At 30.4% G+C, this 17047-nt stretch overlaps 3 protein-coding genes and 1 long non-coding RNA gene across 9 annotated transcripts; 2 read left to right on the forward strand and 2 right to left on the reverse strand.

The window, feature by feature from the left end:
- The first annotated feature begins 6035 nt into the window (after window positions 1-6035).
- Window positions 6036-9981, forward strand: LOC103486483 (cytokinin riboside 5'-monophosphate phosphoribohydrolase LOG3). The gene is made up of 7 exons (XM_008444463.3): window positions 6036-6436; window positions 6986-7083; window positions 7217-7247; window positions 7870-7969; window positions 9145-9215; window positions 9335-9478; window positions 9613-9981. Exons 1-7 carry the CDS (start codon window positions 6305-6307, stop codon window positions 9703-9705), a joined length of 669 nt encoding a protein of 222 aa, XP_008442685.1. The 5' UTR covers window positions 6036-6304; the 3' UTR covers window positions 9706-9981.
- A 321-nt stretch (window positions 9982-10302) lies between these two features.
- Window positions 10303-14908, reverse strand: LOC103486482 (BTB/POZ domain-containing protein At5g03250). Of its 3 annotated transcripts, XM_017044278.2 has the most exons (5): window positions 14761-14908; window positions 12851-12890; window positions 12632-12701; window positions 11297-12517; window positions 10303-11001 (listed from the first exon to the last, which is right to left on the reverse strand). In XM_017044278.2, the coding sequence occupies exons 3-5, from the start codon at window positions 12650-12652 to the stop codon at window positions 10471-10473; spliced, it is 1773 nt and encodes a 590-aa protein (XP_016899767.1). In that variant the 5' UTR covers window positions 12653-12701; window positions 12851-12890; window positions 14761-14908; the 3' UTR covers window positions 10303-10470. The 3 variants fall into 3 exon arrangements, with proteins under 3 accessions (XP_016899767.1, XP_016899766.1, XP_008442684.1); XM_017044277.2 differs by lacking the exon at window positions 12851-12890 and having other exon boundaries at window positions 14761-14907; XM_008444462.3 differs by lacking the exon at window positions 14761-14908 and having other exon boundaries at window positions 12851-13679.
- LOC127149104 (uncharacterized) lies at window positions 11001-11935 on the forward strand. Its single transcript, XR_007820440.1, has 2 exons — window positions 11001-11275; window positions 11356-11935. It is a non-coding gene; the product is annotated as an uncharacterized LOC127149104 (long non-coding RNA).
- LOC103486481 (uncharacterized) lies at window positions 14606-16532 on the reverse strand. Of its 4 annotated transcripts, none has more exons than XM_051084181.1 (5): window positions 16308-16532; window positions 16021-16132; window positions 15275-15343; window positions 15047-15157; window positions 14606-14877 (listed from the first exon to the last, which is right to left on the reverse strand). In XM_051084181.1, the coding sequence occupies exons 1-4, from the start codon at window positions 16430-16432 to the stop codon at window positions 15077-15079; spliced, it is 387 nt and encodes a 128-aa protein (XP_050940138.1). In that variant the 5' UTR covers window positions 16433-16532; the 3' UTR covers window positions 14606-14877; window positions 15047-15076. The 4 variants fall into 4 exon arrangements, with proteins under 4 accessions (XP_050940138.1, XP_008442683.1, XP_008442682.1 ...); XM_008444461.3 differs by having other exon boundaries at window positions 14606-14913; XM_008444460.3 differs by having other exon boundaries at window positions 14606-14929; window positions 16308-16531.
- Window positions 16533-17047: the final 515 nt, after the last annotated feature.

Consider the following 17047-nt stretch of genomic DNA (forward strand, 5'->3'; position numbering starts at 1 on the left):
TATACACGAGCCAAACTTTCCTTTTCGGATTTTGTTGGTGATTTAGTAATAGGAAAATATAATTTTTTTTCTCCTAATCTAGTATAGTTTTTATTTGATCTCTAACTTTCAAGATATTACATTAGTCATCTAATTTCATTTTATTCCTAAATTTCAAAATGCTATAATTTCTAAAGATTTACCCTTTTAATGTATATTTTTCTTTAGTTTTGGGTGTTCATGCCTATAATTATAATTAATTAAGTTCCATGGCATTACTATTAAAAATTAATACTAAATTTTCATGTCATAAATATTATAATGATAAATGAATATGTGCAATTAGTATACTATAAGCTATATGATATTATAAATATATAGAATTTATAGCATAAAACACAGATGTTCATAAATTAATAAAAGTAACATATGAGATCTAACCTAATTGAGGACGGTTAAATTGAGATTAAAATTTGAAACCCAAATATAGCTTAAAATAATAAAACTTATAATTTTCAAAATTTTGTTTTTAGATGATTGATAAAAAAAAACACGCAAGAAGTATCGATCTAAAAAAATAGAAAAAAAAGAACGAAGGAATCTAAGAATGATCGAAAATACTCTATTAAAGTAGCTTGAATTTTTTGGTACAATGAAGATGATGACATGTAGTAGATGTAAGTTGGGTAATTGACCCTGAAGGAATCAAATTAATGTTATAAAGTCCATTAAATATAAATTTGGAAATATGAAACTATGACCAAAAGTAGAATGGTCCTCAAAATCCATAAAATATGCTTCCAAAATTAGGTCTTCAAACTGTCAGTTATTTTATATAATTTTTTTTCTAAATTAATTAATTCTAAGTGGTCACCATACTCTCACTTATTGATCAAAGCTATTAATTCTTTATTAAATCAAATAATAAAAGTCACCTGTCCCTACCTTAGTTGATGCAACATATATTATTATCTTATGATCTAATTAAGTCCTATATTAATTAACCACTAATAAAAATGATAATCATATCAACTAAAAAAAGTCTTCGTCGAAATTGACCTAGATCTGTTTACGAGGTTTAATTAGTCATTTCGATCTATGTTCATCTTTTTATTTTGGGCAGGTGGAACGACTCATCACATGAAAACAATTGAGTTGGTTTTTTCTTAAAGTGTTTAGGTTTCTTTGTATTACCCGATTCTCTTTTCCTTGTCCTTATCGAAGAGAGACGTGTTTTTGTTGTTGAGGTTAATCCTTTAAATGAATTGATTTAGGTACCAAATAAAAACTACATTCAAAATTTACACATATATATTCTTTGGATTTGATTATAATTTGTTTGAATTATTAAATTTTGTAGAGATGGAGACTAAATTCTGAATCAACCAGTCACCATAAAGGCAAATATGTATTATTTTCAATATATAATACAAAGCAGGAACTGATGAGTAATGTTTTTAAATAATATGAGATTTCAGAAAATATATAGTTCTGACTCTCTCTGAGTGTTTCTTTCTTTGATGGAAATTAATTATATATATACATAGAGGTAATTAATCTTCCCACATAAATAACACACATTATTTTAGTCTTATCTCAGGAATATTAATTACTCATCTAACTTTTTGTTCCCTCCCAAACTCTCTTATATATTTTTATTATTGATAATTTCATTTTAATTTTCAACAAAAGAAAAAAATATTTCAATAATTTTTTAGTTAATTAATTGAAATATCGATTTTAAATAATCATGAGATATATAATATTTATTTTTAACTAATAATCAAGCAATATTTTCGAAGAAAAAATGAAGTCGTAGATGTCCATGTCTATCTCAATAAAAAAAAAACCGTAAAATAGAGAAAAAATTAAAAATAAAAATGTTTAAGTTTTAGAAATCTCGAATAGATATGACTTCATAGAGAGGCATAATTATGTACTCAAAAGAGAATGAGATGTTGTTTGTCTTATTCTTTTAGGACGATTAAGAGGACGAGAAGGTTTCCTTCTACTACATAGTTATGGGATTAGATTCTAATTGAATGAATGATTAATTTGCACATGATTAACTGTTCGTATTTCTGATGTTAAAAAGATGGAAAGAAAGGTAATTTTGATTAGAAAATTTTCATGCAATTCTATGTTCTTTTGCTGAAAAGATTTTCTTTTTCTCCTCATCTTGTTTGCCTTTTGACTCCAAAGGTGAGATCTATAGTTTCCAACACTACATGCATGGATGATGGAATTGGAGAAAAAAGAAAAAGAAAAAAACTAAATGAAAACTATAGTTTTTAAGAATTTATGGACATAAGGATTTTGTTGCAATTTATGATAACAAAAGGGACCAAATAATAAACAGAATACAACGAAACATATGGATATTTTTGTTAGATGCCCTTACCTAAATTCATTTTTAACGATAAGTTCTAAAAATATCTATAAATGTAGCAAAATATATTACAACCTTATCTTATAAACTTTAATATTATTTTGTAAATATTTTAGTTCACTTTTATCACGTAGATATAATTCTAAAATTCCATATATATGCAATACTAATAATTATGACTATATTGATTATTTATTTATTTTAGAACTAAGATTATAAAGATCGTTTTCTTTTTCTTAAAATTTCTAACTTTGTTATTTTATTGCAGACAATATCGTATCAATTTTTTTAAAACTACCAAAGAAAAGTTATTTTTATAATTTGGATTTGCATTCAACTTTTTTAATTAAAAAATGTTTTGACCATATTAAGATAAATATCAATTTATAGAAATAAAAGAAAAGAAAAACTTGAATAGAATTATAAAAGAAAATTAATAAAAAAAATAACTTTCAAAATAAAACATATATATTGAATATATTAAAATAAATAATATGTTAAAACACATATTATACGTAGATAAGTATATATTATATAAAAAAAAAAGTTTCATCTTTACACTTCTAAAACATTTCAAAAAACCAAAAAAATAAACAATATATTTTTTTAAAGAAGAAGAATAATCAGAACATAAATCATTAGTTAAAAACTTTATATTTCAAAAAATGGAAAAGTGAAAAGAAAAAGAAAAAACAAAATCATTGTGAAGATATCAAAGTAAGTTGCAAAGTTAAGAATGGTTGATAAGCAAGCTTTATTTTCAAATTATTTTTTTTTTAAAAAAAAAGAATATTGTACATAAAATTAAAAAATATTTAATGATTATAATTAGTCCATACTTTTCTGACAAGTGATTATAAAGGATAGTAATTAATTAATAATATCATAAAACAAATTAGTCAAAGCAAAGCCTAACTCCCAAGCATCAATAAGTAAACCCATAACCTAATGTTTCTCTCCCCCTCTATTTTCTTCTTTTTAATTTTCTCTTAGGTTTTTAAATTTGTATCTTCGTATTTTAAAATTAAAAAAGTTGAGAAATTCATATAAGATTTATTTTTTCTTCATTTCTCAATTTACTATTGAAAAAGCACATTAATTAATTACTACAAAACACTGTTTCATATTTCCAATTAAAAACATTTTAAATAATGATGAAAAACTTACTATTGTTCTTTACTTCTTAAACTTGACTAGTATCATAAAATTCTAATTTCATACCATTGAAATTCTAGAATTTGATAAATATTAAAAAAAAAAAAGAAAAATACCCCAAGTTTTGTTATTTTCAAAGATAAATCAAGTATGAATAGATTAATATTGGACATCAAATAAACCTTTCTTATAAGGTACTTCTGGATTCAAATTTTCATTATTTAGAAAAAAATTCAATTTATAACCATAAACGTTTAGGTTTGTATATCAATTCAAACCCAAAATTAATAATTGTATCAATTTAACGATTTTAAACTCATATGCATATATAAACTTAAACTCGGTAATTTAAATTCGTACATATATAAAAGTTAAGTACATAAATTGATGAATTTATAAAAAATTAAAGTTTAAATTAATAGATTATATTAATTTAGAATTTAAAACGATACTTGCAACTTTCGAAATTTAAGATTTAAATGGATACTTGATATAATTAAATTATATTTGTGGTTAATGTTTTTTAAAAGGGAAGAAATTCAGCCTATTTTGACTAATAATTTAAAGTCAAAATTGAACAGTTACGTTCAGATTTTTTTAGCACATAATAAATAAAAGGGACACTTTCTTAGGATATAAAAATACGGTACCTTTAACTATTTTTTAAATATTTAAGATTTCCTCTTTAATATTTATTTTTCTATTTTCTTCGATCTTCCTCTATTTCTTTTAGTTTTTTTTTTCTAAACTGTTATATTGGTTCGTGGTGTATTATTTTTTTCAAACATCGGTTGTTCAAGGACGTGTAATAAATATAAAAGTTTTTTTCTTCCATCTCTATCTGTTTCTTTGCTTTTTTTCTTTTCCAAACTGTTATTTGATTTATGTTGTATTATTTTTTTCAAACATTCTTACTTGGTTGTTCAAAGTCGTGTAATAAACATAAAAGATTGAAAAAAACGACGATCCCAAATCTAAATGATAATGTACTTAAAAAAAAATCGTTTAGATTGGGATAACCAAATTTAAACAATGGTGTAAAAAAAATAAACTACGGTTGTTGACAGTGCGGTGACAGGTATTTTTGCTATTTTTCATGATGAGACTCTGAGCTTTTTCCGTTTTTGAATTGTTCTATACATTATAAATATTTTGCCGTTTTGTTATATTTTTTAAAAGATCCCTAAATAAAATATCAGTAGATACCCTAATTATTTTTTTTGAAAAGATATTATAATTAAACGTAGAGATGGGGAAGCTCTCGTTGGCTACATACCCTAAATTTGTTTAGCTAATAATCAAAATTGTACTTGTGAATTTAATACACATGCCCATTCTATACTTCAATAAATACTTACAATGCAAAATGCATATATAATCGTATAGGTCTAATTCTCTTTTAAGTGATGATTTTTAGCATAAATAAATATTATCAAATTACTTTCGACTTTTAGAAGTCAAGGTAGTGTTAAAAAATATATATATTTTAATGTTTACATGTTATGGTTTTTTTTTTTGTTTAAATTATTGAATTAATATATTAGTATAAAACAATAATTTATAGTTATATATATATACACTAATTGCGAGAGCAATACAATAGTTTGCAATTTCTTCTATTAATTGATTGAAAGATGCATAAATGATTGGAGGAAGTATGGTAACTCAATTTAATCAATTGTTGCTTATTCAAAAGAATGAAAATATAGAGAGAAGAACAACAAGCAATCATTAATATTTTTGTTTAATTTTTATTATACTTGAATTGGGGAATTAGTAGTGAAAAATCATGATTAATTTAAAATTAATAAAACATATCTACTTTTTTTTTTTAACAAATAAAAATGAGGAGGGGAGAGAGAATAAAAACATATTTTTATTGATTCTACTTATAAAAGACGAAGATACCAAATTTCTTAATATCTTATGAATACTAATGACAACAAATTAAAATTAAAAAAAATTACAATATTTAACATAAAAACATAATTAACACCACATTTCACTCTCTAATACATTGGACTATTTTAACATTTATATCCTAACACTTAATTTCACTAATTAAACTACAATAAAAGAGTAATTGCAAATCATATCATAAAAAGTTAGTTAAATAACACTCTTCTTCTTGGTAAATATAACAAATAATAATACATTTGCCCTATTCACCCAAATATCAATTATACATTTCTTTTTGTTTCAAAATAATTTAAATATGTTTGAATTAAAATTAAGAAGAATGAAAATATTTTAAAAAATATAGTAAAATTTGAAAGGAATTTATAAATATTTTGAAAAAGAGTCTATGGAGGAGGTATTATTGCAATTAAATTAGTAATAAATGAAAATGAAGAAGCGTGGGAAGAAGAATAAGAGAAGGCTTGGAGGCATGAGAGTTTGTTTGTGTGAAGATGACGCAAAAGCGTGCGTGAGGTACGCACGTGCGAGGAGTTTTTATTTATTTATTTTATTTATTTATGAAATATATTTTCATTTAAAATTTGTATTAAGAAAAAAGGGGAGAAGGGAAGGGAGAACAGAGGAAAACTTCGGACCTTACATAAAAGTGAAAAAAGAAAAACAGAGTCCCTCACTTTTCTTCTCTCTGTTCTTCTTTTTCTTTTTCCTTTTACCCTTTTTTTTCCACTCTCAGTTCATTTCTGTTCTGTTCAGGGAGCATTCACAAATACCCACTTCCAAAATCAACCTATTACAGGCTTTGTTTCTGTTTCCACTCCTAAAACTTTCTTTAACTCAATCGGGTCATATCAAGGAACACAAATGGAGGGTTTGATTATGAATCATGAAATGAAGCCGCTATCTAAGTTCAGGAGGATTTGTGTGTTCTGTGGTAGTAGTCAAGGCAAAAAGAGAAGCTACCAGGACTCCGCCATTGAACTTGGCAAGGAATTGGTAAAAAAAGATAAAATCTTCTTCTCTTCTTCTTCTTCTTCTTCTTCTTTTTTACTCTATTTTCGATCCATTTCCTATTTCTCTGTTCAAATGATTATTTGGGGTGTTTTGTTTTTCATGTTGCTAGAGATTGTTCTGCATTTCTTTCCAAATGTTTTGGTGAACTTTATGTGTATACTGTTTGTTTTGAATATTTATGATCGAATTAATAAATCCTTTGTTTTCTTTGTTTTCCATTGACGTTCAGTTGTGATGTCTTGTGAGTGTGTTCACAACGTGTTTGTGATTATGCTTGATCATGACCCTTTACTTATTTTAACTAATATATTCTTCAACTTGATATTTCGTCTCCCGTTTCGCATCAGAAGCTTAAATTGCAAAGCAAATGCATGAATATCTCAGTTGGGTTACGGTTTGTTTCTTCTGAAATTTTATCCAAATGGGCTTCTCATACATACATTCAAAGTAAAAGGATAGAATCCCATTTCGTAAAATGAAACTCTCGAGTCATTTGAGATGATGAGTTTGGTTTTTGATGTTGTTTTTAAGGTTTCGAGGAACATTGATCTGGTCTACGGTGGGGGCAGCATTGGCCTGATGGGTTTAGTTTCACAAGCTGTTCATGATGGCGGTCGGCATGTCATTGGGTATGCCCACATTTTTTTTTAATTACTTCCATTGGCCCCTTTAAGGTTGTTTTTATGATTCTATTTTTGGGTTTCTTCACCATTACAAGTTTTCTACTGTACTGACTTTTGTCGTGTTACTGTTCTGGTCCAGAGTTATACCCAAGACACTCATGCCTCGAGAGGTATGTCCGTTAACCTAGCAGTCTCATAAAGTTTTCAACCTTTTTTCTCTACTTATTTAGTTATATTAAAATAAAGTACTCTTCTTCTTTCTTCTTCATTAATCCGATTTTGCATTTATTTATTCCAACCCTTTCTTCTTTACGATACTTTTCCCACTCCTGCTTTTTAGTTTTTTATTAGCTTTTTTGTTATCTTCTTTGTTTCCCATCTTGACTCCTCTCTCTCTCTCTTTCTCTCTCTCATTTATTACTTCTTCTTTCCAGTACGTTCTTCTGTGTGGCTCAAGATCTGTGTTTTTCTTATGCTTGGGGGCCTTTTCCATGATACTGCCATCACTGTAGTTAGAACTTGTAGCTCTCTGATCCTTTCTAAACCATCTCAAACCTTACACTGATTCATGAAGATATTAATTTCAGTTCTTACTTTACAGAGCTTCATTTTGCATTCAGCCCATGTCACGATAATAGATAACTACAGAAATTAGAGATTATCTCTGGATCAAAACTATTTAGATTTAATCTCCTTTTTCCTGCAAAACCCATCATTTTTTCTCTCTTCTAAACTACTCTCTCTCGTTCCTTCTCTCTCTAACCTATTCTATTACACGGTTTCCTTTTGCAGTTGACTGGTGAAACTGTAGGGGAGGTGAAGGCAGTGGCAGATATGCATCAAAGGAAGGCAGAGATGGCAAAGCATTCAGATGCTTTTATTGCCTTGCCAGGTGAGTATATAAAGCCTGCACTTAACATTTTCCACTTGCACTGTTAACTTCTTAAGTTTACTCTCTCAATCAAACCAAAAGTGCTCATCACCTCCTTTTGCTTTTACTCATTTTGGCATTCAATATTGACCAAAACCCCATCATTAACTTCTCTTTCAAAACTTCCCCTCTCTTCCCCCACCCACCCTTCTCTCTTTTTTTCTTTTTTTTTCTTTTTTCCCTTTCTTTTTACTTGACTGTTAAGTTACTATCATAGCATCTCAGAAACAAACAAAACAATTAGGCTATGTTGTCTGACAGTCAGTCAAAAGCTCTAAAAAGCCTTCTTCCTCTTTATCCTCCTTTTGTTCCCTCCTCTAAACCAAAACACGCAATCGTCATCTTATTATCTTTTTTCCATAATTTGACCATTATGCTTCTGCTTTCGGTGCCTGTCTTTCTATATCCTTCTTAGTTTCACTGATCAAGCAAAATTCAATTCCAAATATCTCAGACCTTAACTTTTTTTTTTTCCATTCCTTCCAAACGAATTATGTCACTATCTATATTGATGGCATTGTGCATTTATAGCAGCTGTGCAGCCATGTTTTTAAGAAACCATCATTGACCCATCAATATCAGACACTGAAAAAGATAGTTTCTTAAATAGTTTAAGCTGTGGGCAGCTATGTTTTTTTCCAAAATCTGATCCATAGCTTCACTAGTTCTGTATCTTCTGTGTACGATTTTTTAAAAAAGGCTACTTTGACTCACTTTGCTCAAATGGTCGTTACTAACCATAGGGAATTATTACGTTTCCTGTTTGAAAACTCTCTGTCCTTAATTGTTTCTTTTAGAATTTCAAAATATTTTGATGTCCTTTCTATTATCTAAACGTTCGCTGATGTGTTGTCAAAATATTCCCCCTTCTTTACTTCAACTGCAAATCTAAATCTGAGGGTTTGAATCATATTCTAATCAATAATGTTAATGTTAAAGTCAAATATTACATTGAACCACATTTCGGAGTTTAAGAATTCCATATCACCACAGCTTAAGGGTAGTAATCCATTAAATATGATTACAGGAAATGGACCATCTGAATCATTTTGTACCTGCAACATAGATAGCTCTAGAAGCATAGAATTGATATTAATCTGCTGAAATATTTCTTCCAATCATATCAATGCTTGCAGGTGGCTATGGGACTCTAGAAGAACTACTTGAAGTCATAACCTGGGCTCAACTGGGAATTCATGACAAGCCAGTCTGTGTTCCTTCTTTTCGTTTTTCAAATATTTATTTCACTTACTTTGTCTCTGTGCTGTTATTCGGTTAGCTTTGTTAGTTACTGAATATGATAAAAATGAACACTGAAAACTGTAGGTGGGACTGTTGAATGTTGATGGATACTACAATTCACTACTATCTTTTATTGATAAAGCTGTCGAGGAAGGATTTATCAGTCCAAGTGCGCGCCAAATTATCGTATCAGCGCCAACGGCAAAGGAGTTAATGAAGAAGTTAGAGGTGTTATGATATACCAAAACTATAAAACATAGCATATACATACATCTTGTTCTTGAAGTCTACTGGTCACTTAGAGAATTTAAACCAATCCTATGAGTCTTTGTTCACTTTTGTATGGACTGTTTGTGTTGTAGGAGTATGTGCCTTGCCATGAAAGAGTTGCTTCACAGCTGAGTTGGGAAATAGAGCAGCTTGGTTACCCTCAAAATTGTGATATCTCCAGGTGATTATTTCTGAAGAGATAGTGGGTGAAGGAATTTTTGCAAATGGAGGAGGCTACTACGAAATTATATCGCTATTATTTCCTATTTTGTGGAGGAATTTTCCCCCCCTTTTTTTTTTGTAAATTACTCCATTCAATGTCAATTTATGAAATAGCCTCTACATTTAATTGTTGAAACTTCTCATATCCTTGAAAAGTTGTAAGTATAGGATTCTCTGATGAAAATTTACCATCTTCTGTGCAACTTATATATATATATATTTCGTGGCTTGTGTTGGTATCATTAGTCTTCTCTTTATAAGCAACTTGAGTTTTGTTTTTAGTTTTTTTATTCACTGAATTCAACAAATGCATTTGATAGATGTGTGTATTTTGAAAACTATTTTTGAATTTTGTCATCTTTGAAAATAATATTTTATATGTTTTTAGGTGTATCAAGAATTTGGATTTGAAATTATAAAATTATATAAAAAAATCAAATTCAAATTCAAAATTAATTATTTGAAAAAATTAATAATTTTTTTAATAATTATAGTATTTCGGTAAAATTAAAACATTTTCTTAAATTAATTCATAATTTTTATTTCCCATCTAGTATTTAGTCACTAACTCAACTGCCATTCATTATATGATTTATAATCATATTATTACACTTTAAACACTTTAATCAATAAATTTACAACCAAACACATACTTTTTTAAAAAATTAATAATAATAAAAGTTGGACCAAAAGTATTCTACACTGAAGACTCATTAAATTTGATGCATCTATGCAACTACTCGTTGACCCAAATCACCATTTTCATTATTCTGTGGAGCACTGACGGAGGTTGTTTGTTCCATTATATCATCTGGCTTTGGGATGCAAGGCTGTGATTTTCTTCCAAAACCAAGTTTCTTTGGAATAAGACTCCAACTTTTCTTTGTCTTAACCAACTTCTCAAGCTCCATTTTCATCCCTAAACACTCTCTTTCAAGCTCTGAAACTCTCTCTTTTACATCCTTTCCACCACCACCCTCGTCTGCACGACCCTCCTCCATTGCCTTTGTACAATCATTCTTTGGAAGTCCAAGGTTTCCATTCGGATGTTGTGAGTTCTCCAGATTCTCAGAAACAAAAAACCAACCTGATATTGATGTTCGTAGTCGAAGCTGCTCAAAGAACAGAACTTGGACGATTACTCGAAGAGGTAGCCTCTCATTTTGCGCTGCGTGTGTACTGGCTTCTAATGATAGCTTCTGGCAATTCATCAATCTACATAGTTGCTCCCTTTCTGAATCTGAAAGCCAAGGATGGGCCTGAACAAGTTGTAAAGTACCATCAGCCATTAAAGATTCACAACCAAACACCATAGTATATCTCACCCGATGACCTGAGATTAGATGAATGACTAATTTAGTAAGATCTACATTGTTATTTCATTCTTTTTTTACCAATATCATGAATGATTACTCCTCAAAGGTTTACACTTTAACCAGATTGCAAGATGTCAGTGTCTACAAGCTAAAGTAGATGATTACTCTCAGTTCTAGGAATATATGCAAGATGAAGAACATGAACTTGATGTAAAAGGTAGGGGAAAATAAATCTTACTTTTAGGTACACATCAATGGCATGATAAATTCCATCATCTAATGGCCTGGCATAATCAGGGATCGCAGCCGCAAGGGCCTGAAATTTGGGCAACTTCAGGTTCACATCGGGAGCTACCTCTGCAAGATATCCATCCACTAGATTGGCCACCATTGTCATCGGGGTCAGTGTATCCGTTCCGCTGACCATCTGTCCCTCCTCAATTATGCAAGGAGAAGATGCAATTGGAGCATGGTATATCGACATAAAATGGTCCAGAATTCTCTGAATGCAATCGATATCGTAAAGAGTTTCCACTGTATATCCCATGTTAGGTATGAGCAGATCAACAAGCAAAGCTTGATCCAATTGACTGCCTATTTTTTTCTCCAAACTTTCCCTACATGATGGACTAGCATGCAAAATCATAGCAGTTCTAAGAAGCCTAAGTAGAAAGTTGGTTGTGGTGACACCCTTTGCACTCGGTAGTAAGCCCACAAGCTCCTCAAGTAGGAGTCGTTGATCTACCTCAGAATTTGTAGAAGCTGTGATTCCTGACGCAACATGATTCATATCATTGAAACTCGATTGATTGTTGATTAAGGGGATATTCTTCTTAGCATAGTGTATTAATGATGCAGCTATATTCTCAGATTTCAATCCTTTAGCTTCGACAGACAAAATTAAAAGCTTGTACAAGGGAAATCTAAGAAATGACACGTCCTCATACCACCAATCTTCACCGGTAGGTTGGGGCTTTGTGGTTGAAGAAATCCCATTCCATAGAACAGTCCCATTGGGGCTTCGGACATTCTCCTGCCCCTTCACCGGCCAATTGAACAACTGTGGGTCAGCACAAGCTTTGATAGCCAATGAATCAATACATCTTGAAACAATGTGAACCTCTTCTGCATATGATCCAACTTCTTCACAAGTTTCAAGAGCTTTAATTGTATCTGTCCAATTACCAAAGACCTCGTTGAGGAAAACCTCTGTTTGAGAAATCAAATTCCCTTCTCCATGCTCTTCAGTCATTTGGAGGTATTCAGCTGCACATCTAAGGCTAACTATATTCAAAGAAGTAAGCTCTATTTTAACATCATAGCAAAATTTAGCAACAAGTTCAAATGCTTTGGCACCACCAGGAATATCATGAAGCTTCAGAACACAGCCAGATTCATCCTCATTAGGAAGCTGTTCTATAAGCTTCTCTAGAAACCCACTTTTAGAGAGCAAAGGAAACTGCAGTAAACACCAAAACAGAGATGGAAAAACTAATTTAAGTGCATTGCAATGAAATTCATCAATCTGTTCACCCGACGGCAAAAACTCATAGAAAATCCAAAACAAACATACCTTGTGAAGATGAAAAGACATATCTCCAACTTCAATTGTAACATCGCTAGGTAACCCACTTGAGCAAAGCCTAAGAGGAAAGAAGAAAACCAAAAAGATTAATGAAATCAAATCAAATGCGTCAAAACAAAAAACAGAATCATATGAATTGGCATTACAACGTCAATCAATGCAAACAAGAAAAACGGCATTTAGAATCAAAATAACAAAAAGGGGTACCAAGTTTGGCCTTCGCGATGAAATGCTTCGGGTTTAATGCCTAATTTCATGGTTGCCATGGATGGTGATGAGAAGAAGAAGAAGAAGAGAAAGAACAAAACATGAAGAGAAATAGGCAATGTAAGAAGAGGTTATGAAGGGAAAAGGAGGAAATTGTAAGAAGATGACAGAGATTTAGATAAAATATCATAATTCCTGGATGATCGTAAGAATGTGTGAATAGAAGATTTAATTTAGCGAGTCTAAAGCAAGAAGTAAAGTGTAAAAACGGAGAGCGCTTCCAATGGCGAACTTCACTTTCATTCACATTAACAACACATCATCATCATGAACAATCAACAAAAATACTTTTCTTTATTCTTTTTATTTTATCAAATAATATTGGCATTTTGTTGTTTCTTTATATGTAAAAAAAGGTCACTTTTGTCCTTTATTCCAAAAAAAAATCATAAGAAAAATACTAAAGACCGTTATCTTTGTGCATCTCACTTCTTTTGTTGTTATAATATTCTTTTAATAGTTTAGATTTTTAGGTCGATCAGTGATTTAAGACAATATTATCCTTCATGTTTTAACGTGAGATGAACTCAAACGATCTGTTAACACACCATTTTAAATCCCAAATTTTGTCCACGTATGAAAGGAATTCAAAATCTAATAGTGAAAAGTAATTTTGTAATTTTCATCGATATTTTTTATTTAGATAACTAGCAAAGTTGAAGGGCAAATAAATAAAACACTTACCCTCCCTCTATTCTGTTTCAAAATATGTAACCATATGAGAAAACAAGGGAGAAAGTATTGGAAGAAAATACTATTGTTGGATGATGTCTTTTTCTTGTTCTAAACATACTATTTTTAGATTAATATGCATAACTATCTTAACATATCACTATTCAACAACTAGTTCTTATGTTTATGTGTTTATATAATATACCCTTCTTATACATTTAATAAAAACAACTTTCTTTTATCTTTTATTTCTATGACGTTCACTTCATACATCACCAAAAAAAAAACATATACACATATTTAACACAAATCAATGATTTCTTGCAAATTTGTAGCTAATGTCGCCAATTTAGTTGAATAGTTGAATCAATGTTGGGATGGAAATATTGATGTCTTATTTTTCAAGAAATTTCCTAACAAAATTTCAATTCAATGGGTATTTCTGAAAAATTATAAATTATATCTATCACATAAAATTCTGAAAAAAAAATTATAAAAACAAAAAGATTAAGAAAAGTAAGTTTAAATTAGTAAATAGATATTTCTTTTTTTATTTTCAAATAAGTAAATGTACCTATAATTTATATCATAAATATGTTAGTGACGTTTTGATGTATGTGTTTGTGTGTTTTGTGGATTTTTCTACGATAAGATGAAAATATTAATTCGCTCCTCATATCGAAATTGAACTTATGAAAACGTAAAAATATTGACGAAAATAAATACTTGTCGAAAGAAATTTAATAGTGACATTAACCATTCTTACCAGGAAATGTATATTTAGTATATAAGTTCAAATAGAGATTAAACTTTTATAATCTCGCTAAAACCTTTTTAACAAAGATATATGCTATTGAATGGTTTAACCAATAAAAACAATTTGGTTCAAGTTTTTTTATATATTTTGAAAAATAAAACGATGTTTAGAACCAATTAATTAATTAATATATTTAATGAAAGCAAAATGATTATAACTCAACTAAACTAATATAGTATTTGTATTATCAATTTCGAGACCATGGCGCCAATTCAAATTAACTCTTTGAATCATATGAATCTTAAGAGGAGAAGAAAAGAGTAAAACCCTAGGTTCCAAATTCTAAAATTGTTCTATAGCCTAAACTTTTACATACACTACTGGATTCATGAAGGAGAAAAGCTCCCCCATGTTTTTTTACCTTTTAGTTACAGCTTTGATTGTGGATATCCACATCTGTCATTCCCATGCCAGCTGAATCCTCAGAAGTGAAAGTCGAGTTGATGATCTCGCGACAATTTCACAACAATCTCTTTTCCTACAAACTCCAGACAACAAAGAGAACTAGAGAAACCTACAAAAATCACGACCTGGAATGACCCTCATTAGTTTATCAATTTGGTTTAGTACTTCCCATCACAAGCCATAGCCAAGCAACAACCTTTGTGATAGACGTTTTACAATTCAAAAACAATGTTAGTAAGTACCCTTTTCGATTCAGTGTCTGTTGATTAGCTTTATTGAGAGCCACATCTCGACTTCTCGGCCTCTAGCCTTCGCTGTAAAGCATCCACTTGTGTGCGGAGAGCAAAGTTTTCCTGAAATTTTTTTGACATGTTTAAGAGAAAATATGTGGGACAAAGTTTTAGTTCTGAAATCATTTCCAAATTTTTTTGAAGGAAGAACTCATTAATTAGTTACATCAAAGGGATTACCTCTTGCATCTTTGTTAGCTTCTCATTGATCCTAGCAGCATCCCCCACCTTCTCAAATGATGCCTTAAGCTGCTAAGTAGAATTGTGCACAAACAGTGGTCAAATGCAAAGATGTACAAGCAACTTACAGCCTCGTGGTGTTAAATTCAAGAGTTTTGACCCCTTTAATAATCATTTGAATTTGGCTTTTTGTTTTTAGTTTCTCAACATTCCTCCACATTCCTCTCACTTGTAGATTTCAAAATTAGGAATTTAGGGAGATCCAACAAGTGATATCAATAGTAATTGAAAAGGGAATCACATTGCCACGTTTGAATACCAATGATCCAATATCATGTTAAATAACCTCAAACCCAAAAACTTAGCAAAATTAAACCAGTTACTTTCAAAACAGCATCTTACTACTAATAAGAGATCAACAATGTGAGAAATATTTCAAAGTTCATGCTGCCAAGGACAGAGCTCTTGTTCAATACACAAGCATTTCTCATATTCAGCGTCAAACAAGTGTTTTTTTTTTTCCGGTTGACAATGCAAGACGTTATGAATCTTTTGATTGGAAAGCCGTAAATCACGAGAGCAGCAACAAAGATAAACAAAATTCAAGCATGCGCCCATTAAACAACCGATTTCAGAGAAGTAATTGCATAAGTCTTAACGAAACCATTCCGCTGAATCAATGCAATGAGAAACAAACTCTATTGAATTCATCAATTTTCATGGCAACTTAACCCTAGAGTACTGACCTGGTTTAGTTCACTTTTACATCTATTAGCTCTATCTAGTTCGTTATCGTACATACGACGCCATTCCGCAGATTCATCCATTGCCTCCCGGTTTGCAAGATCGAACTGCCGTCTGAATGATCAATAAACGATTAATTTAAAGCTAACCGATGATCTGACTGAATTTTACATTACGAAGTTCCGACAACGCTAAGAGAAATCGGTACCATTTCCTATAATTTCACACAGATTTTCGCAAAATTAACCTACAAAACGAGAAAAACGAACCAAGAATGGAAAATCCAAACCTGAGAAGTTCGGCTTCATCGGTAGACATCGAATAGTCGATGGTCCAAAGCTTCATGTACACTACCAATCCTACGAACATCGCCACAGTCAAACCTATCAAGATTCGCTTCCGATCACCGCCCATATTTCCTCTTCGTTAGTCAATGGCCGATGAAATCGACGGCGACAATCTCGAGGTAGGAGGCCGGAAGAAACTTCTCGCTGATGACGAAGACTCTAGCGCGGTTAGCCCGTTGTGATTAATTGGGCCCAATATCTGTGGACCAGACAAATTTTTCTCGGCCCATTCGGCCCAACTAATCTCAATATGTAACCGTCTAGTCATTTTTCTCTCATGCAATTACGAATTAACTTTTTTAAAGACACACTAATTAAAATATTAGAAACTTAATTAATTTTTCAATTTTGAAACGTAGTGATTAAATTGACACAAAACTATATATGAGAGTTAATTCTTATTCAAATTTATATATATGTAGGATGATGTGACTTTATAATATACATCCAAATAATTCCATTTTCTTGAAAACCCCAAAAACATATATGAAGTAAACGTAAGCAATAAATTATTTTCAACCAACTAATTTAACTTTATCTTCCTACTCATAAAGTTTATATGTACAATGATGTGACTTATAACATACTTCCAATTTCAATTTTTGACAACACTGAAAATATATGAAATGTAATTAATAAAGGTAAACCCGAAGTTTAAACCATTTAAAAAACGTTCGACGAA

The sequence above is a fragment of the Cucumis melo genome, chromosome 4 (assembly GCF_025177605.1).
Source record: "Cucumis melo cultivar AY chromosome 4, USDA_Cmelo_AY_1.0, whole genome shotgun sequence".
Lineage (NCBI taxonomy): Eukaryota > Viridiplantae > Streptophyta > Magnoliopsida > Cucurbitales > Cucurbitaceae > Cucumis > Cucumis melo.